A 24,955-nucleotide genomic window follows, 5' to 3' on the forward strand; every position below is an offset into this window, starting at 1 on the left:
TACAATGGACGATGTTTTAGCCAATGAATGGCGTGATGCGAGTCTCAACTATTGGTCCTCCAACATGTCAATCACGCTGGAGAAATGCTTGCGTCACGCCGTCAAGCGGCTCGTAGGAGCAGCAGAGCAGTTAGGATGGTCTGGCGCATGCACGTTTTTCAAAAAGCGAGTAACAGACGTTTGGCTTCGACTTTTTCGAGAAAATCATCCATGATACCTTTAAGCCACTGAAATAAGCCACTAACATTCAGCATAACCTGCTCAACTTAAAAATACTGAGGTCCCAGTTCGTATAACAATGTCTACAGGTGAAAACACAAAACTTTGGTCGTGGTTTGTTTGTCTGTTTACAGGACAATGGTGCTCGGAGCCACTGAAAAACACTTTTGGAAAACTCTAAAGTGAAAATGAAGGAAAAAACAGCCACGTGCATCCACACCATGCCTATGGTGTATAGTCGATCTGCACATGCTCAGCAGACAGACAATAGCAACTTTTCCTCCGGGGTGTCCACCTGCGGTCCTCGAGGGCCACGTTCCTGCATGTTTTTGCTCTCTCCCTGCTGCGGCACAGCTCAGGCTCATGTTGTCGTCACCCTCGAGCTTGTCGAAAAGCCCACTGACAAGTTCCTCGTTGCGATCAGGTGTGCTGCAGCTGCAAGAAGGCTAAAACATGCAGGACGTCACCCATCAGGACCTGCTTGATCCAGAGTGTCGAGACTCCCAGTCCATATTTTCCTGGTCCCGGTCCTTTCCAGTCCAGATTCTCCTGGACTTGGTAGTTTTCGAGTTGACAGTCACCGTATTAACAATCCGACTTTTTGTCATCTGTCCAAACAAATGTCCGTGTTCTCCCATTGTTCATGTTTAGAGTGGATTGTTCTCTGCAGCATGTGTGTGTGTTTTCATTATTAAAACAAACAGCACCAGTTCCCCAACATGAAAACGACATTCTTATCGGCTGAATCACCAAAACGATGCATTTTCACTTGTAACATTGTCGTGTAAATTTAGTTTACTGCCAGACAAGCAAAATGTAAAAGATCACATTTAAACAAAAGCTTTTTTTTTTTTTTGCAGCTCATTAGTGTACAGAGGCTTTGTATTTAATTGGAAACAAGAAGCAAATCCACCCTGACCACTGAGGTGGAGAAAAATCTGTTTTCACATGATGATAATGGTGATCGTGCGTGTTTGAGTGCGTGTGAGCGTGGTGGTTGGATGGGGCCGTCTGTATCCATGGAGACGTGCTGTTGCCATGACAGTAAAGTGAGTTGTGTGCCTGTCGGCTCTAATGTCATTGACTCCTGAGAATGAAGGCGGGATGGAGTGATGAAGTGATTAAAAGGAAAAAGTCCGAGCATCATCGAACGGCCATCTGAAGCCTCGCAGTGAGCAACAGTGACTCAGCAGATGGAGCTACATGACATTTGGTCAAATTTATGTGCAAAGGAAGAGAAACAAATAAGTGAGAAATGTAGAGTGAATCAGCAGCCAATGTCAACAGCGACTCAGCAGTCTGACCAGTGATTCAGCAAATCCAAATGTTTTTCCAAAAAGTGATGCAGCAAGTCCTACAGTGAGTTTGCAATGTGAACCGCTCCTGTTATTGTCTAACAGTAAATCCTTAAAGCAATCCAACAGTAGTGGCTCCACAAACCCAACGACGACTCAGCTGGTCCACAAAGCAACTGTGCAGTCTGGAGTAACGGAGTTGATTCTTGAAACGGTATATATGAGGTGCTTGTGTACAGAGTAACAGTCCTCTATCCTGCTGCGGCAGCTTTAATTTCCTGCTCTGGGGTTTCTGTGTTCATGAGGAACAAACAGAAAGTGTGATGTATGCCAGCAATATCTCTCAGAGAGCAGCAGACCTGCTGATTCAGCAGGAGGAGGAGAATTAAATCTGTCAGCGGTGTGAAGATGAGGCAGCAGCATGATGAAGAGGAGGAGCAGCGGGGGGGAAGGAGGTAATGAAACCTCAGAGAAACTTTTCAGACGTTGGAGCTGATGTGATACAGCCCTCTGAACCTCATCACACCCACATAACGCACTGCGCTGCAGCTGAAAACACTGGTTTTTACTGAGAACTATGGTACACTGTTGTTAGGCTGTGTGTGTGAGTGTGTGTGTGAGTGGTGGAACAGGGGGGGCAGGTGGAGCGCTATCTGATAAATTACTGTTAAAGTGCTGCAGCTCAGTCTACAGCAGGTAAGGCAGATGGATTTTAACACTTCACATCCAAAATGAGTTGTAACACCTACTAAATACACTGTAACACTTTGTACACAATAAACTGCAACTGGTATCAACCAGAACAGCTACAAAATACACTGTAACACACACAGAACAAACATTCAGAAAAGAATAAAAACCTGTAAAACAGAACTGAAACACAATGTATAGGAAATAAAACCAACACATCCGGAATAAATTGTCACGCCAACAAAACACAGCAACACAGTATAGGATGAACTCAGACAAAATACAAAATAGACTAAAACACATACATATTACACCGTAACACCTACAAAGCAAACTATGTCACCTACATAAGAAACAAAGCAAAGTATAAAACACACAACATAAACTGTACAACCGATGAATGTGACCTGATGACCCAAACACAGGGTCAGGTTTGAGTCGAGCAAAGTTTCGTTCACGAATTACAGGAAAGAAATGCAATCAGCATGGTAACATGGCGGAATCAAATCAGGAATACGCAGAGCTACAATCAGCAACAAAAAACAGGCACTGGGAGGGATAGGGCTTGACGAGATACACCAGACATCAATCATCAATCGAGGGGATTAAGGCTGAGAAGAGGGAGTGCAGAGGAGGACAGAGGGAGAAGACACTGGACTCAGGCAGGGAGGAAAAGACCAGGCCACGGGACACATGGGAAAATGCAAAGACAGCAAGACGCACAACCGGAGCCACACTGAGACACCAGCAGAATAAGGTCCCGGTTCCTCGACAGCAACACGAACATTCAGCTGGACCAGGGGTCTGCAACCTTTTTGACCAAAAGAGCCATTTTTGTGACTTTACACCAAGTCAAGTTGGTCTGGAGACATAAACCACATTTAACCATTAAAATGAGGCGAATGCAGCTCCTGAAGTTTCATATATAGTTTTCTTACATGTATAAAAACTATATCTTGTGATTTATTCATGAAGTTTAAACTGCAGTTCAGAATAATGAATCTTTCAATACATTTGACCGACTGTATTTTTGCACCTAGTTTGAACAGTGCTGCTCCTCTTTTCAAGCTTTTTTATTGCGACTTTTGAACTTTTAGCTACTTTAATAATTTTTCCTCTTTTTAAGCAGTTTTGCATGCTTTTGGCAATCATATTTTTTTTCTTTTACAGATTCTAGAAAGTTCAGAGTTTTGAAGCCATTCTCTCATTTTTTTCCCCCATTTCTTGTAATTTTAGATATTTTTTCCTAATTTTGCTTGTACCTTTTTTGAACCAAGAGTGACTAATCATTTTGAATAGTACAGTGGAGTGTAAGTATAATAAAAATAACTTAAATGTTTATTCAGGTTTCACATTGTGAAAGCTTCATGGAGCCACTAAAGAGGAACTAAAGAGCCACATGTGGCTCCAGAGCCGCAGGTTGCACACCCCTGGGCTGGACGGACCACCAAGCTGGATTGTTATTACAATGACCGTCAGCTACCAAATCCAGGGGAATGTGGACCGGGACCAAGACCAGAACCAGGAGAAGATGGACTGGGAGTCACGACTCTCTGGAGGAAAACACTGTTGTTATTGTTATCTACTCATGTATTTGCAGAAGAGCTACACCCACAGTGCTCAGAACCAGGACCAGGACCAGGACCAGTGTTAAGGTGTCTAGAGACGGAGTCCAAGTGTTTTCAAAAAGTTGTGTTTTTTTATTGGCTCTGATCTCCTAAATGGCGTCTAACGCTGGCAGGAAGAGCGAGGAGACTGTTGTGTCTCATTTCTTCCAGTCTGTTCTGTCAGAAGCCATCAAACAGCCAGTGGTGATGAAGTTCTGCAGAAATCGGGTGTGTGTGTGTGTCGTGTTCTGTTACAGACACAGTTGTTACTCTGTGTCTTGTTGATTATGTAACTGTGTTGTTGCGGCGCCATGTGCACCAGAACATTATTACCCCCTCAGGGACAATGAAGTCCATTTGTGTTTCGCAGATTTACAGTCCTGATACGAATCCTGTCCTCACAAAAACAGAACAATACACACACACACACGCACATGGTACAGCTACCTTTGTGGGGACGCTCGCCGAGATATTGCCAACCCCCAGCCTGCATCAAAAAGGTCATCCCTGAGCCTGTCACTGGGTCACCTCCTTCACTGCACAGCGGTTCCTCCCAACAGCAGCAGCATGTCTGGAATCCGTCTATCAACCAGGTTTTCTGCTCCTAACGTCTACTTTGATGAGTTTAAGTTCCACCCTCTGGCTGGATCCATCACACAGAGACGTGGATCGTGGTCATAATGCAATGGCTGATCCATGCATGACCGTGTTGCCATGGGTTACTGTCTCCGGTCGCCATGGTGACAGCAGCTTAGATGAAATTTGTTCGTGTGGTTGCTGACACACGCACACACACAAACACACACAAATCCTCCGTTTCTCAGAAGTGATGTGGCTGATCGATGCCTAATATTTAAAATGGAGGGTAAAGACGTGCGCGCGCACACACACACACACACACACACACACACACACACACACACACACACACAGTCATGTCCTAATGTGTGTGATGTAACAATGTCTACAAGTATAAGATAAACAGAATCCATTTATATGGTGGTTACTGTGACGACGCAATACGGACAATCACATGATTCTCTCTCTCTCTCTCTCTCTCTCTCTCTCTCTCTGTCTGTCTCTGTCTGTGTGTGTGTCTCTCTCTCTGTGTGTGTCTCTGTCTCTCTGTTGTGGGTGAGGCTCGAGCCTACCTGGGCGCTCTGGATCAGTGCGGCGCTGAGCAGCAGGAGGCCGAGGGACGCCATGCTACCAAGCCAACGCAAACACAGTGAGGCTCAACCTGCAGACCTCCTCTGATAACAGGGAGGGAGGGAGGAGCCAGGATGATGGTGGGGGGCGGGGGAGGAGGAGAGTCAGGAGAGGGGGAGGTATTGAAAGAGAGAAGGATGAAAAAGATAAGAAGGACGGAAGGGGATAAGGTTCATGTGGGGACATCACCCTGTTTCCTTAAAAAAAATTGTGATTTTCTATAAAATCTGAATACAAATCAATTTTAAGTCTATATTGGAAAATAAAACACAGTAATTCCAAGATATTTTTACAGAGAAAAACCGAACAGTCACAAAAGAGAAAGTAGGGGAGATGGCGGACCGGAAAACCTCATGAGAGAAACAGGAAGAGACTTGCATAACCAGGCTCAGAGGAGACTTTCTGCAGAACTTGAAGAGACTTTCCGTCTGTGGACACACTCCATGTCCGCTTCAGCAAACCACAGTAAATATTTGTTTTTCTGTTTTCAAGGCGCTGATGGACGTCGGTGGTGAACCGTCATGCTCTCAAGATGTCCCTCTATGATCTGTGGAGCACCAGAGATTCCATCCACACGAGCATACTTTTAAAAGAAAAACATTATTCACTCAATTTATGTTTATTGTTTATTTTCAGTCATTTATTGATCTGGTCACTTGTCTTCACAAACATAATGACACTGAGACGGGTTTTATCATTTATTGAAACTTTCCACTGAATGAGCACAGCAGAGGGATGAATGGGAGGGCGTCTCCATAGCAACACGTCTTTCTCTCTCACACACACACACACACCAAACACACACATCATCATCATCACCATAGCCGCCAATGTCAACACCATCGCCATGGTTACTGATGCTGAGCAGAATATCATCACAGGAGGGTTTTACAGCACTGGAGGCCCGAGAGGAGAGTCACCAAGAGAAAGAAGGAGCAACGCAACAACCGATGAAGGAGGAGAAAAGAGAAAGACAGAAGAAGTATGGACAAGGAGTGACCACACACACACACACACACACACACATACACACACACTCACACACCTGTAAGGGTAACAGTAGAATCACACTGATCATCATTTACTGAACAACACGAGCAGAAAAACACGTTACCATGCGGAGGAAGATACCGACGCTAAAAACAGCTTCACTTTCCAGAAAAGAAAAAAGAACAACCCGGAAAGAAGAGGAAGAAGCATCACAACATTACTTCTTTTTGTGAGTTTTTTTTTTTTTTGTTTTGTTTTAAGACCCAGAACTTTCCAGAAAGACATCTGATTGGCTGACAGCCGAGGACATAAACTGATTTAAAAGGAATTAAAAAAAAAAAAAAAAAAAAAAGCCATCACGCTGCACTGAAACGTCCATCTGAAAGTTTTGCATCGAGACTTCATCCAGCTTGCAGGAGATTTAAGGCAGTGGTTCTCAAAGTGAGGGGCGGGCCTCGTCTGCGGGCCGAGAAAAGACCGTCAGGAGGCTCCACGGCTGCAGGGGAAAACTGGGGGACATGCTGTAGTTTTCAGACAGAATCGTGTTTGGTGGCCAAAAGGCCCAAACGCGATGAAATTTGCCATTTCTGGACTTTGTAAACGAGCCCTCGGTCTCTCGGAGCGCTGCTGTCGTGTAAACGGATCCCGGCGCGATGGGTTGAATGCAGAGAAGTCAGTTCAGCAGAAGGGAGCAACACAGCATCAATGAGAGTGGAGGTACAGGTTGTTGGAGAAGCACTATGGAATTCTAAAGAGTGACAGTCCCTCTGGAACCCTCCACAAGCCTTCTGTTACAGGTGAAAGATCACAGAGGTTTTACAGTTTGGATTAAATAAAAGATCTTTGAAGGCGTGAACACATGAATTTCCTTGTAGAAAATTCTCTCAAGCTCTAAAACACTCACAACTCTTTGTCTTTGAATTGGTTAAATTTCTGATTTCACATCATTGATGGTTTCTGTGTCGACTGACAGCAGAGGATAAGCTCAAGATTTGATTGTTCTAAATTTTGGATAAACAGCTGTGGGAACAGTTAGTACTGGGGTCTGCAACCAGCTGCATTGGCCCTCTGAAGCTCTGAAAATTAAATGTTAAATATTCATCCATTGTCATTATTATCCAAATTTTCTTTGCCTGGTTTATTTTCTAAAAGAGTCTCTGTCTAAAATGGTTACAAAAGGTTAAAAGGTGTTAGAGGAAAGCTTGGCTTTAAGAAAAAAAAAAGCAGTCAAAATTTTTCCAACTGACAGCAATGGAGTAAAAACAGGATAAATGGTTAGAATGGTAAACAGGATGAGAATGACAGGATGCTAAAACAACCAAACTAGCTGAGTCAGCTAAAACTGGCTAAGACGTTAAAACTGTCAGCTGCAGTTACAAAACCTAAAACAGCTGAATTAATTCTAAATCGTGGTAATTAAATGTCTTGAACTATTTAAATAACTTCATGTTTTCTTTATAACTTACGTGATTTTTGGCTCCAGAAAACTTTTATTTGGTAAAACGTGACAAAACGCCTCTTTTGCTGGGCGAGCATGTTGGTGCCGCCTCGGACTGGTTTCAGTGTAAAGAACCTTCAGATGGACGTCTCTGCAGCAGGAATGTAAAAGTCAGCACAACTGAGCCCCTCGCTCAAATACACACACACGCACACACACACACACTCACACACACATGTAAACTCTACAGACCAGGAGGCGTTCTGGATCCAGGCTCCGACCGGCCTCGCCGCGCCGCCGCCGTTCAGACTGAGCTCATACTGTGAGGATATTTACAATGCAGAAAGAAGTCCGGCGCACGCTTCTGATTCCCGGTGCTGGTTTGGACTGGATTCCAGTCTGAACGGCTTCGCGGTCGGCTGGTCGGAATCTGGTCGTCTCAAAGGCGGGATCACACACTTCAGGGCGGGAACAAGAAGAAACAACTCAGTCTATATTATATATCTGTTCAAAGTGATATCTATACAACACAAACATACATTCTCTCCACGGATTATGTACTTTGATGTGAATAACTCTGATCGCCACGGCTTTCAGGAGGGCTGGACTCCTCAGCGTCGTCTTTTTATCTTCAAGTTGAGGATTTGTTACTTATAACTCTCTTTTTTTTGATCATTTACACATCAATTCATTTATAGTGAACATCTATACCCTCCCACTCCACCAGTCGCCCTCCCTCACCCACCCCACCCCGACATAACCATGAACTCTGCAGCCAGACAGGAGTGTTGCATTGTGGGTAGGTTGCAAGCAACCCACTGTAGGTCCACTCCTACATTTCCTGCAAAAAGAAAGAAATAAAAAAGCATGTCAGAGGATTGACAGACTAAATGAGGTTCGGTTGAGTTATCGGCATTCACACCATCGACAGAAACATTGATGAGTAGAATCCCACTTCAGGAGAGCTGAGATGTTTCATAAGATGTAGAAAAAAAAAAATTAAAAGATGTGAATTTCAGATACAACTTTAGTAGTGCTGTATAAATAAAATCCATTTACCACGAGGAACCTTTGTGGCATTGATCTCACTCTTGTCTGCCCAAATCTGGTTTTGTAAGTTTCTACCATCAGAAACCAAATCAGCACCAAAAAATAAAAGAAACAAACAAAACAAAGCCCCTCTTCCAGCATTTTACACTTTGTGTTTTCATTATTTGAAATTATGGACTTCTATTACATTTTACATATTACATACAGTATTATACTACATTTTACAAAATATCCCAACTTTTTTGTAGAACAAAAAACAACCTAAAACTGTTTTGTTTTGGTTTTTTTTAGAAATAATAACTTCATGAAACTAAACTAGTGCTGTCAGTTTTAATCGCAATAATCGTGATTCAGAGTGGAGGACTGTCAATGATTTTTTTTTTGTGATCAATCGCCAAATTAGGGTGAGGGTTAGAAACTGGCTCAAAGAAAAGAAATAGGAGAGAAAAGTCATTTTCCTGTCAGTGAGACTTCATTGTTTTTTTCATCCCTGCAGTCCAGGTGAATTATGAGGATTATGTTCCTCATTTGAAGCTTGAAAATGTTTCAAATATCCTCCTGTGGCGTCGATGTTCTGGACTGTTTGACACTGAAAGAAAAACTGCGGCTGGCCTTCCTTTGAGCATTTCAATTTTAAAAAGTTGGATGGTTCAAATCCCATATTTGTGAGTTTTTCTGATGTGAATCTGCTTCACTTAAGTCAAAAGATTCAGTTAAAGACATTTTTGTGCATTAAATAGGTGATTTTGTGTGTTGATCTCATGTTTAAATGATGCCATTAATTGTGAAACGCAAGCACAATTGATTGTGGTCAGAAGTGCGATTAATTTGTTTTTAGAAAATGTAATTGATTGACAGCCCTAAATCAAAGCCTTCTGCATTGGTCTCCTCTGTGGACTCACCTGATGTTTCCTCTCACATCTGGTTGGAGAAGGAGGTCGGCGCCCCCTGCCCGTACTCCGCATCCTGAAGACACGTAAAGGAACCGTCATTTACTCTCATCACACTCCTGTCATTTCTTTTATTAGGTTCTTGTTATGTACAACATAACATTTATTCAGTTTGTAAAATTCCCCAAAATATGATCTTTTTTGTCCTAAACAAAATAGTAGCCATGCGAAGCAAACTCTCCGTCCAATAGGAGTATTTTGGGGTTTCATGTCTTGCTCAAGGACACTTGGACCTGCAGACAGGAGGTTGAACCGGGGCCTGGGCGTGTGAGCGTGCCGACTCGCCTGGTTGTATCCCTGCTGGTTGTAGTTGGGCTGGTAGCCTCCCTGGTTGCTGGCGTACGGGTCTTGCTCATACCCCCCCTGCTGGCCGTAGGCGTCGGGCGCGGCGGGTTTCCCCTCGGGGGGCGGAGCCCTCATGAACGGGGCGATGATGCCCGTCTCCTTGAAGACGAACCAGAGGTTTCCCACCCACAGGACCAAGTTGATGAACCCGAACGCCTGCGGGAGAAGACGGGGAAGGTTACCGCTCTGCCCCCGGTTCAGACTGAGTAACATCAAGGTTTGAGGAAAACCTGCACTAAAGTCAAAAATGTACTGTTCTGTTGGACACTTTGGGGTTTTGTCTTGTTTATTTGTTATTTCGTTGTTTCGTTGTTCATCACATGCCTTCTTTAGCAGTTTTTCCATTTTAATATGTTTTAGACATTTCAGCAGTTTTTTAGCCATTTCTGCTATTTTTACAATTTTTAGCCATTTTTCTTTCTTTACTTGTTCTCGTAGTTGTGAGCATTTCCTGTGATTTGAAGTAGTCTTTAGTGAGTTTAGGCCCTGCTTACGTCCCATTACAAGAGAAAAAATTTTTCCATTTTCCAGAAAAAATTTGCTTCTAGACACCAACGTTTTGAAAATGATACAGATTTACACAGCAATAGCAGCATTTCAGAAAAGTTGCATTCCCCTCGTTTCCATGGAGATGAAACTAGAGCGTTTTCGAAAAGTTCCACCTTGAGACTCATTTTCAATAAGTTTTAACCCCTCAATCATATCAGGTGCAGCGTTGATGATTCACTCAGAGTGATGCCGAGCGCTCACGTTTCCATTTGGAACAGACAACATGTCTGTCGTTGACCACAGATCATATTTCGCTTCACTACAGCAACATCATATCAAACCGGTGCTCACAGATCAGAAATCAGAAGATCAATCAATCACAAGATCACAAAAATACATGAAAACAAGATAAAAAAAAAAAAAAACACACACACGAATGTAACCAAATGCCCCACTTTGGAAATACTGCTGGTGAAAACTGACAGTTAGAAGCGAGAGAAAGAGCAACTGCTGTTTGGAAAAACGAGCCTGGACAGCAGCTCTAAACTGTGGAGCATCCAGAAGAGTCGCTTGTTCTCACCACAGAGGTGTTGAGTCCCGACATGACCGGGTCGTGGACTTCGCGGCAGCGGTTCGCCTGGGCGTCGCAGGCGGCGATCATGGTGATGACTTTGTCCGGGTCGGTCGCCGTCTTCACGTCGGACAGGCCTTTGGCCCACGCCGCGGAACTCACCAGCCACATGAAGGCGAAGACTGCGGTCACTCCCAGATCCTGAGAGTGAAGACAAGTGATTCAGTTTGACTGCGAATTGGTTAGTCTGGATGGTGAGAGGTGGTTCAGGTCCTCCACTAGGGGGCAGCGACAGGGACTAAGGAAGAAGACGGACTTTCTGCACAGTGAAGACTTTGAATTTGACTGTAGATTTGCACTGTCTCTGGATTACTTAGGGATCCTTTCTTTGCCTTTAAGGCAATTTTTGACTATAGTTTAGAACTGTCTTCAGATATACTCTATATCTGCAACCTTTATGACCAAAAGAGCCGTTTCTCAGATTTTACACAAGATTTTTAAGAATTTTTCTGCAGTCGCAAAACATGTTAATTGTCTGAAATAAAGAAAAAAAAAACATGCTGCATTTATACAGAGCCATAGCTGCAATTTAAATATACTTTATTATTTTGTTAGATTTTGTAGCAATTTTTAGATTTTTCCTCTTTTTCTGCAGATTTTCCAAACATGCTATTTTATGTATGATGGCTATTTTAGCTTTTTAGCTGTTTAAAGCAACCCTGGGCTTCATAATGGTTCCAGCTGTTTCAGCAATACAAGTATTTTTTTCTTTCCCCTTTTCTTTTTCCCTTTTTCATTTGACTTTTTCTTTCTTCCACATTTCACTTTTTTTCCTGACAAAAAAGCTATTCTAATAACGTTGCTCATTTTAGTTAGATAATTTTTTCCTGTATTATTTCAGTTTTTGGGTACTTTTATCTTTTTTATCTTTTTGTTTAGCCATTCCATTTATCCAGGCTGTTTTAGCTGTTTCAAATTGATTCAGCTGCTTTCAGTCAGGAGATGAGACCACTTTTGAAAATCAGTGTGGAACAGATGGGTGAAATAAACAGGACTTTGTGGAAATGTCCATTGTTCATGTTTGGTATTGCTCTCTGAGTGTGTTTGTTACAAAAACAAACACCACCACCCACCAGCGGCCCAACGTCGTTTTGAGTTGTTGCCATGGAAATAGACATAGTTTTCAGGACATTGCAGTGAAAATGTGAAACTTCACTCAAACAAAAATGACTTTTCACTTGAAACCTGGTGTAAACAGGAAACAATGAACTTCCAGTCTCGTCATGCAAATCTGCTCAGTCCAGTTAGCGTCATCACAAGCACCATGACCCGGGGTACGGGGACTGTTCACATGTGATACGAGCAGCGTTTCCTGGGAATAAACTGCTCTGAGCCAGTTAGCTAAAACCCTGCAAACGTTGTCAGGTGGAGCCAATAAAAATACATAGTCTGGACTGTGATCTTTGTTTGTCTGACTTTTAATCTCATTTTCTTCTGCTTAGGATTCCCCTGTGTAATGATATTTGGCTCTGTTTGAGTTTCCGGTTTGATTTGAAGGATAATAAGGAGTTTCCTCACAATCAGCGGGCCCTTGTTGTTCTCCTTGTACTTCTCGAAGAAGAAGACGTAGATGCTGAGGGCCGCAGTGGAGTAGAGGAAAGCGAAGACGCCGATGGTGACGAAGAATTCGGCCGAGGAAGAGTAGTCGCCAACCAAGAAGAGACGCTCCTTGTTGCCCTCCTTACAGGTCGGGGCATCAAAGTACACCTGGTGGAGTCTGGCAGGGTGGGAGAGGGAGGGCTGGTCACCGGTCTCTCACTCCACTGCAACTTTAATCTGCTCCTCTAGTTAACTGGTAAAATCTCCATTTGTGTCCCTCATTCAACATGGATGGATGGATGGAGGAAGGAAGGATGGAGGGAGGGAGGGATGGAAGGAAGGGAGCAAGGAAGGAAGGGATGGATGGATGGATGAAGGAAGGATGGAGGGAGGGAGGGATGGAAGGATGGATGGACAGAAATGATGGATGTACGGAAACAAATGATGGATGGATGGATGGATGGATGGATGGATGAATGGATGGAGGAAGCAAGGAAGAAGAGGAAGATAGAAATTATTGATGAAGGAAGGACAGAGGGAGGGAAGAAAGGGTGGATGGATGAAAGGAAGGAAAGAATGGATGATAGATGGATGATGGATATAAAGGATACAGTAGATGATGGATGGATGGATGATGGATGGATGGACGGACGGACGGACGGACGGACGGATGGATGGATATACATGATAGATGACAGATGGATGGATGTGTGGGTGGGTGGATGGATGGATGGATGGATGGATGGATGGATGGATGGATGGAGGAAGAAAAGAAGGAAGGAAGGAATAGATGCATGATAGAAATAATGAAGGAAGGACAAAGGGAGGGAAGGAAGGATGGATGGATGGATGGATGGATGGAGGAAGCAAGGAAGAAGAGGAAGATAGAAATTATGGATGAAGGAAGGATGGAATGAGGGAAGGAAGGGTGGATGGATGAAGGGAAGGAAAGAAGGGATGGACGGATGGATGGATGGATGCATCATAAAGTAATAATAAAAACAGAGATCCTATAAGAAATAGTCATCTGCTACCTTCACCTTCACACAAACACACACACATTTTCTCGATTCACACACACTCTTGCACACATCGGATGGATGGATGATAGATGGATGGATGAAGAATGGAAGGAAGGAAAAGATGGATGATAGAAATGATGGATGAAGGAAGGGCGGAGGGAAGAAAGGGTGAATAGACGAATAGACTTGGCGGTAATGCTCTTAAGTTGGTTGCCAACTGCCGTAAAACACCAAAAAGCAGAAGAAGAATAGACAGACAGATAGAGGAGGAAGGGGCCGTATCTTGACTGTCCTAATAAATCCCGTCCAGCTGAGGCTTGTGTCCGTGTCTGGTGCCGTCACTGAGGACACTGCTGCGTCCACACCGCCACGTGCGCGCTCACCTGAACGGATAATCAAACTCCACCTCGATGCTCAGGTCGCTGTCCGTCCGGTTCTTACACTCCACCGACATCCGGAACATCCCCGAGTAACTGCCGCAGGTGGAGAAGGCAAAGATGGCGAAAAACTGAGGGGAAGATTCAAGAAAGAGAAAAACAAAGAAGTGAAGGCCGGTGGATGATCCTCTGCTGGAGAGCAGAGGTCTGAAAAAGATTCATCTGTACAGTTTGTTTTTTACTGTGTTTATCAGTCTTGTCTAACTGAGCTAGCTCAGTGTTTTCAACTATTGGTCACAGTTTTGCTTGATGTCGTTTTTTTTAAGTTCGTGTTGCAGTTTTTGCTTTGTAGCCATTTCTAGTAATTTAAGACATTTTGAATTTTCCATTTATCTGCAGCACGTCACCACAACCCACCACCATCTCTCACCTTTTATAGAATCTTGTTATTTCATCTTGGATTATACTTATCTTACCAACAACCCATGTCTTCTCAAACTGATTAAAAACCAAAAACAAAACCACCAAAATGAAACTGGGATTATATATTTGAACTGAAGCCTCCTGTATCAGTAGATCCTTCAGGATCTGATGAACTCACCCACTGTAGGACCTTGATGAAGCCCAGAGGAACCTTCAGCACCCTGAACTGACCCTGGGCCACCAGCTGAGGACAGAAGGTGCAAATCAGAAACATGAAGCGTCACAGAGAGCCCGGGCCGACCGGAGCGCCAGGAGGCAGCAGGCCAGACGACAACAAGCACGGCGAGACACGAGGAAACAGATGTGACGAGATCAAGCAAACATGAGGCACGACGGAACGCCACCACACCTGGACACACAATACACCTGAAATATCCACATGGCTGTGTATAGACGTGTTTATTCAAATATATAAAAAAAACAAGAGAATATATTTTTTAAAATCCACAAAAAAAAGTATGTTTAAAAATGGCCGCTCTATGCATTTATTCATTTGTTGGTTTGATACAAGCATAGAAACAACAACAAATGTTTGATTTCTGTGTATAATCTGGATTTGGAGATATTTGTGTGCTGGTTAGGAGGGTCAGGTGTGCCCGGTGAAACCGGTTTGAATAACACCGGTCAGTCTGTCAGAAAACAACAATAACAACAATAAACAATATTATCATCAGCAGCAGCAGAGAGGAGGCCTTCCTCCTCCTCCTCCTCCTCCGGCTGCCATTTTACAACCACACACACACACACACACACACACACACACACACACACACACACACACACACACACACACATTTTTATTCTCTTCCATCAGGCGAAGCTGCAGTAATATTCACATTTAACCTGTATTTATCCGCTTCCTTTAGTAAAAGCCATCACAGCCCCCTCACCCACCCCTCCACAAACACATACGCACGCACACACGCGCGCGCACCGAGCGGAGCGGAGCATCACCGCCCGAGTCGGATCTTCCCGTCCCGCAGGTCCAAACCAGCCCGCGGATCAGAACAAATTAAAGTATAAATATACATTTATATATACATCGGCATCTATAACGGGTCTGCCCGGTGCTCCGCAGCATCCCGGAGCCTCCTCCTCCTCCATCCTCCGGGATGCGGCCCGACATCCGAGTCAAACCCCGCCGACAGAGCCGCCGTCGGGCCGCACCGAACCAAACGCGAACACACCCCGAAGCCCGCCAAAAGCAGCCGGCCGGAGCCGCGCGGCCAGCGGACGATGCTGCTGCTGCTGATGGAGGGTTTGTACCTGATTTACGACGTCCATCCTGCCGCCTGTCGAGAGGAGAGAGAGGAGATGGAGGGAGGAGGAGGAGGAGGGAGAGGGAGGGAGGAGGAGGGAGAGAGAGAGGAGGAGGAGGAGGGAGAGGGAGGAGGAGGAGGAGGAGGAGGCTGCACGCGTCATTCATTTTCTATTTACTGTCGCTTATTGGTATTCATCACTACACGGGGTGAATCTTCAAAACTCAATAAATAAACAACAAACAAACAAATATATGACGTCACAGTAAATGGTAAACAATCACGGAGCCCTCTTGATTTCAACTCAGGGGTGTCAAACATAAGGCCCGTGGACCAAAATGTGCCCACCAAACCACGAAGCAAATGTTAAATATTTCAGAAGGAACATTTATTTATTCATTTATTCATTCATTTATTTATTTATTTATTTATTTATTTAAACGAATTTCTTAACAGTAGCAGACACAACACAATGCTGAAGGAATGTTTATATGTGATTTCAACTGAAAATAAAGAAAAGGTCATTTTCCACAATGACGGGGCTCACAGTCGCAGGAAATACGAAATTAAGGAAAGAACTTTTTCAGAAACGCTTGGCCTCCCTCGTCATGTAAACACACGGTTTTAAGGCACATCTTGAACACTTCAACATAATCTAAGGTTGGTAGAACTGTCTTAGCTGATTTGTTTCAGTAAAATCAAAGTCAATTTTCAAAAATCTTGGAAAAAGTTTTTGTTAAAATTCTTGACTTATTAGAAAGGCATTCAGTGATTTATGCCAATCAGTTCGGTTTCAGGAGCGGTCACTCCACCGCTATGGCACTCATAATAATCACAGAGGATATTACCACTGAATTGGATAATAAGAATCATTCAATAGGAGTATTTATTGATCTTATAAAAGCCTTTGACACTCTTGATCATGATGATATCAAAATTATATGAATATGGAATTAGAGGTATTGTGCTAGATTGGGCAATGATCCTGCTTCAGAAATGGTTTAAAGGTGCATTAAGGACTTTTACAACCTTAAAAATACTTATTTTCCACTATAAATATGTTACACATTTTTAATGATGTGTACAATGTGCCCTGACATATTCATTACAAGTACCTCTAACAGCGCTAAATTGTCACTTGAAAGTTGCAGTGCCGGTCTGGCACCAGCATTTTTTTGGGGAGAATTTGAAAGGAATGAGGTAATGTGCGCTCCGGCTGGATAAGTTTGCTTTGTCCGCCATTACTCCGCCAGATGCTTAGTGAGCAACAACTGAGCAGGATCTTCCAGAAAGTAAGAACAGACTGGCTTCTAGCACTGCCACAGCTCCACACAGACTCCACCAGGTAAAAAGAAACTTAAATCTTACTTGAGCGCTTCTAAACGAGCGAAGACGGAGTCCCCCTCTTCCGTGCACTGGAGCCACAGGGACGAGTTTTTCACTAAGCTGCATTACGCCCAAGGCCTGCAGGGGGCGCTGTTTCGCATAAAACGTGCAAACTCCTTAAGGTACCTTTAATAAAAACAAGCTATCATTAAATTTAAATAAAGCCAAATTTATGTCACTTTCAAATCAAAAAAGCCCCAATAATGTTTGTTTGAATATAAATGGAAGTGTTATTGAAAGAGTTTCTGAATTTAAATTTTTAGGAGTATTAATTGATGAAAAACTTAAATGGAAGGAGCATATTGCTCACGTAAAGAAGACAATTTGTAAAAATATAGGTGTGTTGTCCAAAGTGAGGTATCTCTTAAATTGCAAGGCACTAAGAATACTATATTGCTCTTTAATTTTGCTGTATTTTATGTATTGTTTGGAGGTGCGGGGTAGTTGCTATCTGACTCATCTAATGCCATTAGTCATTTTACAAAAAAGGGCCATAAGAATAATGTGACGTTGAAATAACGTCTAATCAACGTAATTTTTGGACCTCCAAATCAGGTCCGCTGTAGGTGCAGAATGAAAGTTTTTATTACGTCTTTTTTGGACGTCATATGGAGGTCCGAATCTGACGTTGTGCCGACCTCCAATGCAGACGTTCATATGACCGTCAAAATCAGGTCTCTTTGAGGTGCAGAATGAAAGTTTTTACTACGTCTTTTTTGGACGTCGTATGGAGGTCCGAATCTGACGTCGTGCTGACCTCCAATGCAGAGTTGGTTTTAGTTAAATTGAGCTTTAGCGAAAGTGCATAAAATTAAAAATTACATTGATTGCACTCTACCCACTGGGCTTGCATTTGAGGTCCAGGCATATTCTTTCAGTCATTTCAGCATTTCATTACAGAGTGGTGAAACACAGGTTTGAACTTACGACTTACTGTTCAGCGATCCTCAGCCTTACCTGTTAAGCTATAAGTGTACTGTGTGTTTCATCTGTAAATGGGAGGGTGACCACTCGTTTGCAGAAAACTATTTGAATTATAGTGCAATACACACGAAACAAAGTGGTGGTTTTAAAGATGTTTGTTTTGTGTTTCACCAAAGTTCACAATTTGATGACATTACGTCCTAAATTTAACCACTGGAGTGGCTCTTTTATTAGACATAATTCTATCTTTACAAGACAATAAAAACAAACAGACTCAAAGAAAAAGAAATACAAGGCGGGGGCTAACATTCACATAAACACTTTGTCAATGGTAAATTTATGAACGTGTCTGGATGTTGAAATAACGTTTTTCAACTGACATATTTCAGCAAAATTTTTAGAAGTCATGATGTTAAAAATACTGACGATTACATATACAACTAAAAAAAATGTTGATATTTCAATGTTGGATCCACAGTGAGTTTACGACACAACTTCAACCATGTAGTGTCAACGTTGTGTTGACGTTGAATTAACGTTTTTCATCAACTGACATTATTTCAACTAAATTTCAACGTTTAAGGTTGGTTGAATGCCAGCTGGGTCATTATGACGTCAAAAAAGGTCTGAATCTTGGATCTATTTTGTACGTTCTGCTGACATCTAGATGTAGTCCTTCACAGATGTCCAGATCAGGTACAAATGTGTACGTCTGGATTACGTACAAATGAGGTCTAATAATGACGTCTGAATTGGACCTGTTTTGTACGTTCTGCTGATGTGTAGATTTGGTCCTTCACAGACGTCCAGATCAGGTACGAATGTGAACGTAACTGTCACATCTCAATGAGGTCCAATAATGACGTCTGAATTTTGGATCCATCTTGTACGTTCTGCGGACATCTAGATATGGTCTTTGACTGACCGACCCAATAATGACCTGATCTGCACGTCTTCCTGACGTCAGATGTTTGGTGGGTAGCTCCAAGAGAGCACACTTAAAAACTGTTTCTGAAGTCAGGACTATTAAAATTAAAGGATTTAGTTGATCTACAAACATTAAAGGTGCATTAAGGAGTTTTACAACCTTAAAAATACTTATTTTCCACCATAAATATGTTATACATTTTTAATGATGTGTACAATGTGCCCTGACATATTCATTACCAGTACCTCTAACAGTGCTAAACTGTCACTTGAAAGTTGCAGTGCCGGTCCGGCACCAGCATTTTTTTGGGGAGAATTTGAAAGGAATGACGTAATGCACGCTCCGGCTGGATAGGTTTCATTATGTCCGCCATTACTCCGCCAGATGCTTAGTGAGCAACAACTGAGCAGGATCTTCCAGAAAGTAAGAAAAGACTGGCTTCTAGCACTGCCACAGCTCCACACAGACTCCAGCAGGTAATAGAAACTTACATTTTACTCTAGAACTACTAAACGAGCGAAGACGGAGTTCCCCTCTTCCGTGCACGCGAGCCGCAGGGACGTGTTTTTCACTAAGCTGCGTTACGCCCAAGGCCTGCAGGGGGCGCTGTTTCACATAAAACGTGCAAACTCCTTAAGGCACCTTTAATGGTCATGTATAAGGAAAAGCAATCTGTTACCTCGGCAGTTGCAAATGTTTTTTACATTAAACAGTGAAACAAGTAGAAGAAACGTGTAAGGAAGGACAACTCTCAAAGAAATGTGTGTCTCAGTGATTGGTGTCACAAAGTGGAATTTATTAGATAGGACATTAAAATGCTGCTCAAACATTAATCAATAAAGAAAAGACATTTATCTGAAAAGGTACATACATACATGCATGTGTGGGGTGGCTGTGGTTCAGTGGGGAGAGCAGTCGTCTTGCAGTCGGGAGGTTGTTAGTTCGATTCCTGTCTCCCCCTGTCTGCATGTCGAAGTGTCCTTGTAACCTGACACACCAGACGGACAGTTTCATATTTGCGCCACGGAAATATTTCACAGATCCGGATCTGCAGGATTTAGGAACTGAATCAGGCAGGCCTATCTGCTATGGTTAGTGCCAAGGTTAGTGTCCTTGGGCAAGACACTGAACCCCACGTTGCCCTTCAGTGGTTGGACTGAGCGCCTTGCATGGCGGCCGCCTCCACTGATGTGTGAGTGTGAATGGGTAGATGTGTTAATGCAGTGTAGAGCGCTTTGAGGGTCTGCTAATGCAGAGGAAAAAAAGCGCTATATAAGTGTAGACCATTTAGCATATATATTAGTAGTTACCTATGCTTTTGCTTGAGGTCATCTAAGAGAATTTAATTGATTTTCTAAAAAGAAAGGGGTACAAATAAAAAAGACTGGGTCTTCACCCTACCCCTGTTCTTGTCATGGTATGTACGTGCACTTTGCAAAATGTAACTACTTGTAATTGTTACTTTCATGTACTACCATGGAAAAACAATAAATGAAATGAAATGAAATGAAAGAAGAAGTTCTCAAATAAGTAATTAACTCACCTGGTAAAATTAAAGATACCTGGATAATTACAGTCAAAGTGACCTTTATTGTCAACTCTGCTCTACATGCGAGACACACAGTGGAATCTAAATTTTGTCTGACTTACCCTCCTACAGTGTACTAAAATCTCTCAAAATTAAAAATACACAATGTAGACAAAAATGTATTTCCCGAGATAGAGTTTACATTGGAAAAAGAAAGAATTAGTTCAAAGATTGCACAGAATGTGCAATGTCTAATGCAATAATACAAGAATCTACTGATTTGATGGGTCATATCTGCTCAGGTGTGTCAAAGTCTGCTTCTTTTCAATCACTGCTGCAAATGCAAGATGCTCAGTAGAACTGAAATACCATTTCACTCAATTTAGGCATGTTTCATCCTCCATATAAAACACCCCAAAATGTGTCAAATAATAGATGCACGTGTGAAAGATGCAACATGCAGTCGAGAACAGAGTGGATGTTACAAAATGTTGGTCTGCATTGCAGAACTTCAGAACTCACACTGAACTTGTGACAGCGGAGACGTCTCTTCTTGCTGCAGCTGGAATAAAAGAATCAAGGAACCCATCATCACTGGTGCATTTATTTAAAAGACTGTGTGGAGTGTGTCAGAGAATGGTGTGAGCAGTTTGGCCTCCCCGAAAGGGGAAGTTTGAGTTTGATTGTAAATCAGAAACTATTGAAAATAGAAGCAGAAAACAAAGGGACAAGAAAGCAACTATGTGTAAAATGGCAGGAGGTTTGGTTTTGAGGGAGATGCAGGAAACCAAAAGGAAACAGCTTTAAAGCCGTCTCACATTCCCCCCCTACCATACATTAATTCAGACAGTGGTGCTTCACTCTCCTCGCCTTATGCTCCTGCTGTACAGGCACTGGCTGTGCTGAAAGTGGACGCTGACCTGGACTCGCATCCCTCTCGCCACCAGCAGCAACACCAGGCACCGCCACCCTCACCAGACGACCCAGCAGGAGATGGAGCCACATGAGAGACCTGGACTGGGGCCACGCAGACAATGCCTCGTATTGCATGGCCTTGACAGCTCTGATCACCACCCTGACTGCAGCTTTTCTCCACCGTCCAGACTTCACAGCCCTAAGAACCTTGAAGCAGGGCCCTCAGGAAACGGTGGAGGATTTCATGCATCGTGCAGAAGACATCTTCAACTGTTATTCTGGTCTGCAGCGTCCTGCAGCATTTGGGAACTGGGAAAGACCTCTGTGTGCCACAATCCTGGATGGACTGTCTCCAAACATAGCGGCTCATGTGCGCCACCTCTACATGGGCCTGAGACCTGAGATCTGTCTCACTGACCTTAGGAGGCACTGCAGCCACGCCCAGCACAGGCTCAGGGAAAAGGCCGCTGCACGAACTGCCAAGCAAGATGCTGCACTTCATAAGGCGACCCCGACCACGTTCTCTGGATCTACGCCTGTCCAAGGGCGCGAGAGAGGACCTGGCTGTGGGAGAGGAGGTCGATGCAGAAGGGACTTTGATTGCTGTTTTGTGTGTGAACAACATGGACATTGAGCCAGAGAATGTCCCCAGTCCTGCCGCCAAGATTCCTGCGTGTGGAGGAGGGGGAGACGAATTCCACTGAAAAGATTTCAGCAACAACAGGAAATGGAAGTGAGACATCACACACATATGCAGCTGTGTGACAAATATTCGTGGCTCCTTTGTAAGTCAGACATTGTCGGCAAATCATCATGAAAACATGGTTGATGTGATACTGCGAGACGGAGAAGAGAATGATGGAGACATGTACAGGAGAAGGATTACTGTGTGTGGCTGAGTGTGGCAAAGTGGAAGATTTCAGTTAAATGAAGTCCCTTTTCCCAAAGGAATGTATATGAGTATGATGGCTTTTATTTTACCACATCCACAAAAGGGAGCAAATCCGTGGATCAGAACTTTATACTTTTTAACTTAAACTTTATATTTTGTCAATGGAAATAGAAATTACAGTAGGAACCAGAGATTGTATGTAATACAATGAGGAGAAAATTACAGCGACATTAATAAAGAACAGAATAGCTGCTTAATCAGCGTCAACACAGTCTGATGAAATCTAAAACACTGGTGTTACTTTGTAAATCTGCAGGAAAAGAATTCATATCTGTCAGAGAAAGTTTAGAATCCAGATGTTTGTTGTGTGGATGTGCTGCTGTTAGCGCTGGCATGCTGCACTCCACACAGCATTCAGTTTTATGGAGTAATGTTTCACCAGCTCCTGATAGGATGTTAAATGTTAAATGTTTTGTTTCTTTGTTTGTTTGTATCTGACGAGGCGAGTACCCAGCATGATATGACGAACACTCCTCTCAAACTAACAGAAATAATCCACTAAACTCTAAACTGGACTCACAGTTTTTCCAACGGATGACAGAGATCCTGGAACACAGCGCCGCGATCAAAAGCATCAAGGAGAGAACATATGATGAACTTGGATGATGAAAATATTGTCTAACTTTGTTTTCTCTCATTTCAGAAGTTCCAGCATGTCAGAGGGAAGAAATTGGCTGGTCGATTCTAACGTTTTATCTAGCATATAACGTTGAATTTGACACTAAATGTTTGGATTATGTTTAGGTTATACGACAGTGGTCCCCAAACTAGGGCCCGTGGGCCAGATACAGCCCGCCTCCACATTTGATCTGGCCCCCAGAGAGCATTTTATTTATTTATTTGCATTCATAAGGTCGAGAGCGAGGTGGCTTGAAGAGGGGGAGCAAAACTCTCACTACTTCTTTAATCTCGAAAAAATATCACTCCACTGTTAATAATATAAATAAATTAAACGTTGATGGTGTACTCACAGATGACTTTGACTTAATATCTAACTACTGTAATCGTTTTTATACAAAGCTTTACAGTTCGGGTTTTTGTCAGGCAAAAGCAGAAGAGTTTCTAAATTCTTTAACAATCAAACAAATTACAGAGGATGAAACGACGACCTGTGATGGTGCCATTACAATTGAAGAGGTTAAGGTTGCCATAAATTCACTAAAAAATAACAGGTCACCTGGTACAGATGGGCTGGTCTCAGAATTTTACAAGCTACTCTCCACTGAAATCGCTCCTTTTTTGTATGAAGTCTTTGTAGAAAGTATTAATAAGGGACAACTCCCTACAGCCATGACACAAGGTTTGACTACTCTAATTCTAAAAGCAAACAAAGATAATACTCTTCTTGATAATTGGCGCCCAATATCATTACTGAACAATGATTATAAGGTTTTCGCTTCTGTATTTGCCAAAAGACTGAAGAAGGTGTTGGACTCAATTATTGAAGAAACTCAGTCGGGATTTCTGACAAACCGTCACATAACTAATAATTTGAGGCCGGTCATGGACATTCTTGATTATTATGATTTAATAGCTGAAAATTAACTTATTTTATTCCTAGACTTCTACAAAGCCTTCGACACGGTAGAGCACCAGTTCATCTTACAATCACTGGAAAAGTTTGGCTTTGGTAAATATTTTACATCTGCTATAAAAACTTTATACTCTAATGGCAACAGCTCCATCAAGCTTTCAGGGGGCACGTCTCCGAGATTTGATCTATTTCGTGGCATTAGACAAGGATGCCCCGCCAGTCCTTACCTCTTCCTGTAGTGGCACAGCTTTTATCATATCACATCAGAACCAGAGCGGTAGAAGGCCTCTCTCTCCTCGGTAAAGACCTTCTTATAACACAGCTAGCAGATCATACTACTTTATTTTTAAAAAATGAAAAACAAATTTCCATAGCAATACGTGTTATTCAAGAGTTCTCAGAGGCTTCTGGCTTGCGCCTCAATATTAAAAAAATGTGAACTTCTGGCAATTAAAGATTGTAAAAAGTCCAAACTGTGTAACATCCCAGTTAAGAGAAAAATACAGTATTTGAGTATTTTGATCACAAAGGACCAACATAAAAGAAGTACTTCTAACTTTAACCCTATCATACAGAAAACGAGGGTGGCAGGGAGGGAGGGTTCTCCTAACCAAGGCTGAAGGTCTCTCTCCATTAACATACGCCATGTTAGCTTTGCGTCTTAATGAGAAAACTCTCAAAGAAATTGATAAAATGCTTTTTAACTTTGTATGGAAAAATAGACTTAGACTTAGACTTAGATCCTTTTATTGTCGTTTCACATTACACAACAGTGCACTGAGGAATGAAATTTCGTCGCATTTGGCTTCCTCAGCTTCAACAACACTCAATAAATAGATAAAGATAAAGAATGCTTTTAGTATTGAAAAATAAATATTATCAAAAATAGATATGAAGACAGGGCTATGCATACGATATCAATTAACACTATCAGTTAAGAAGATCTCACTAATTAATGAAATATTTACAAAAACTGAACAAATATTGCACTGTTAGACGAGAGAAATCAGTCCTTAACTAAAAACAGAGGAATATTGCACAGAACCAGAGAGAGGTGATATGAGCGGCACAAATATGTGCATGAATATTTCACCAACAATGTCCGAAAGATATCCAGATTCAATATGGGATAGTTATGTCCCATTCAGCAGTCTGATAGCCAGGGGGAAGAAACTGTTCATGAGTCTGGTTGTTC

At 42.6% G+C, this 24,955-nt stretch overlaps 2 protein-coding genes across 5 annotated transcripts in view; both read right to left on the reverse strand.

Annotated features, from left to right (window-relative positions):
• pcsk1nl (proprotein convertase subtilisin/kexin type 1 inhibitor, like) overlaps positions 1-5,081 on the reverse strand; it is a 25,048-nt gene extending 19,967 nt beyond the window's left edge. For all 3 annotated transcript variants that reach the window (XM_030118807.1, XM_030118808.1, XM_030118806.1), the window contains exon 1: positions 4,963-5,081. In XM_030118807.1, the coding sequence (XP_029974667.1) occupies positions 4,963-5,016 (54 nt within the window). In that variant the 5' untranslated portion in view covers positions 5,017-5,081. The remainder of the gene's footprint in view (positions 1-4,962) is intronic.
• A 2,986-nt stretch (positions 5,082-8,067) lies between these two features.
• Positions 8,068-15,689, reverse strand: LOC115408194 (synaptophysin-like). Of its 2 annotated transcripts, XM_030118819.1 has the most exons (9): positions 15,601-15,689; positions 14,453-14,518; positions 13,858-13,982; positions 12,432-12,630; positions 10,863-11,054; positions 9,734-9,949; positions 9,402-9,464; positions 8,975-8,981; positions 8,068-8,283 (listed from the first exon to the last, which is right to left on the reverse strand). In XM_030118819.1, exons 1-7 carry the CDS (start codon positions 15,616-15,618, stop codon positions 9,414-9,416), a joined length of 867 nt encoding a protein of 288 aa, XP_029974679.1. In that variant the 5' UTR covers positions 15,619-15,689; the 3' UTR covers positions 8,068-8,283; positions 8,975-8,981; positions 9,402-9,413. The 2 variants fall into 2 exon arrangements, with proteins under 2 accessions (XP_029974679.1, XP_029974678.1); XM_030118818.1 differs by lacking the exon at positions 8,975-8,981 and having other exon boundaries at positions 8,068-8,289; positions 9,401-9,464.
• Positions 15,690-24,955: the final 9,266 nt, after the last annotated feature.

Source organism: Salarias fasciatus, chromosome 20, assembly GCF_902148845.1.
Source record: "Salarias fasciatus chromosome 20, fSalaFa1.1, whole genome shotgun sequence".
Lineage (NCBI taxonomy): Eukaryota > Metazoa > Chordata > Actinopteri > Blenniiformes > Blenniidae > Salarias > Salarias fasciatus.

Bases quoted from the DNA above. Each gene is read 5' to 3' on its own strand.
- LOC115408194 (XM_030118819.1), bottom strand. The intron at 12,631-13,857 runs GTGAGCGCGCAC...CCACCCTGCCAG, and splicing joins GAGTTTGATTATCCGTTCAG to ACTCCACCAGGTGTACTTTG. The intron at 11,055-12,431 runs GTGAGGAAACTC...CTTCACTCTCAG, and splicing joins ACAACAAGGGCCCGCTGATT to GATCTGGGAGTGACCGCAGT.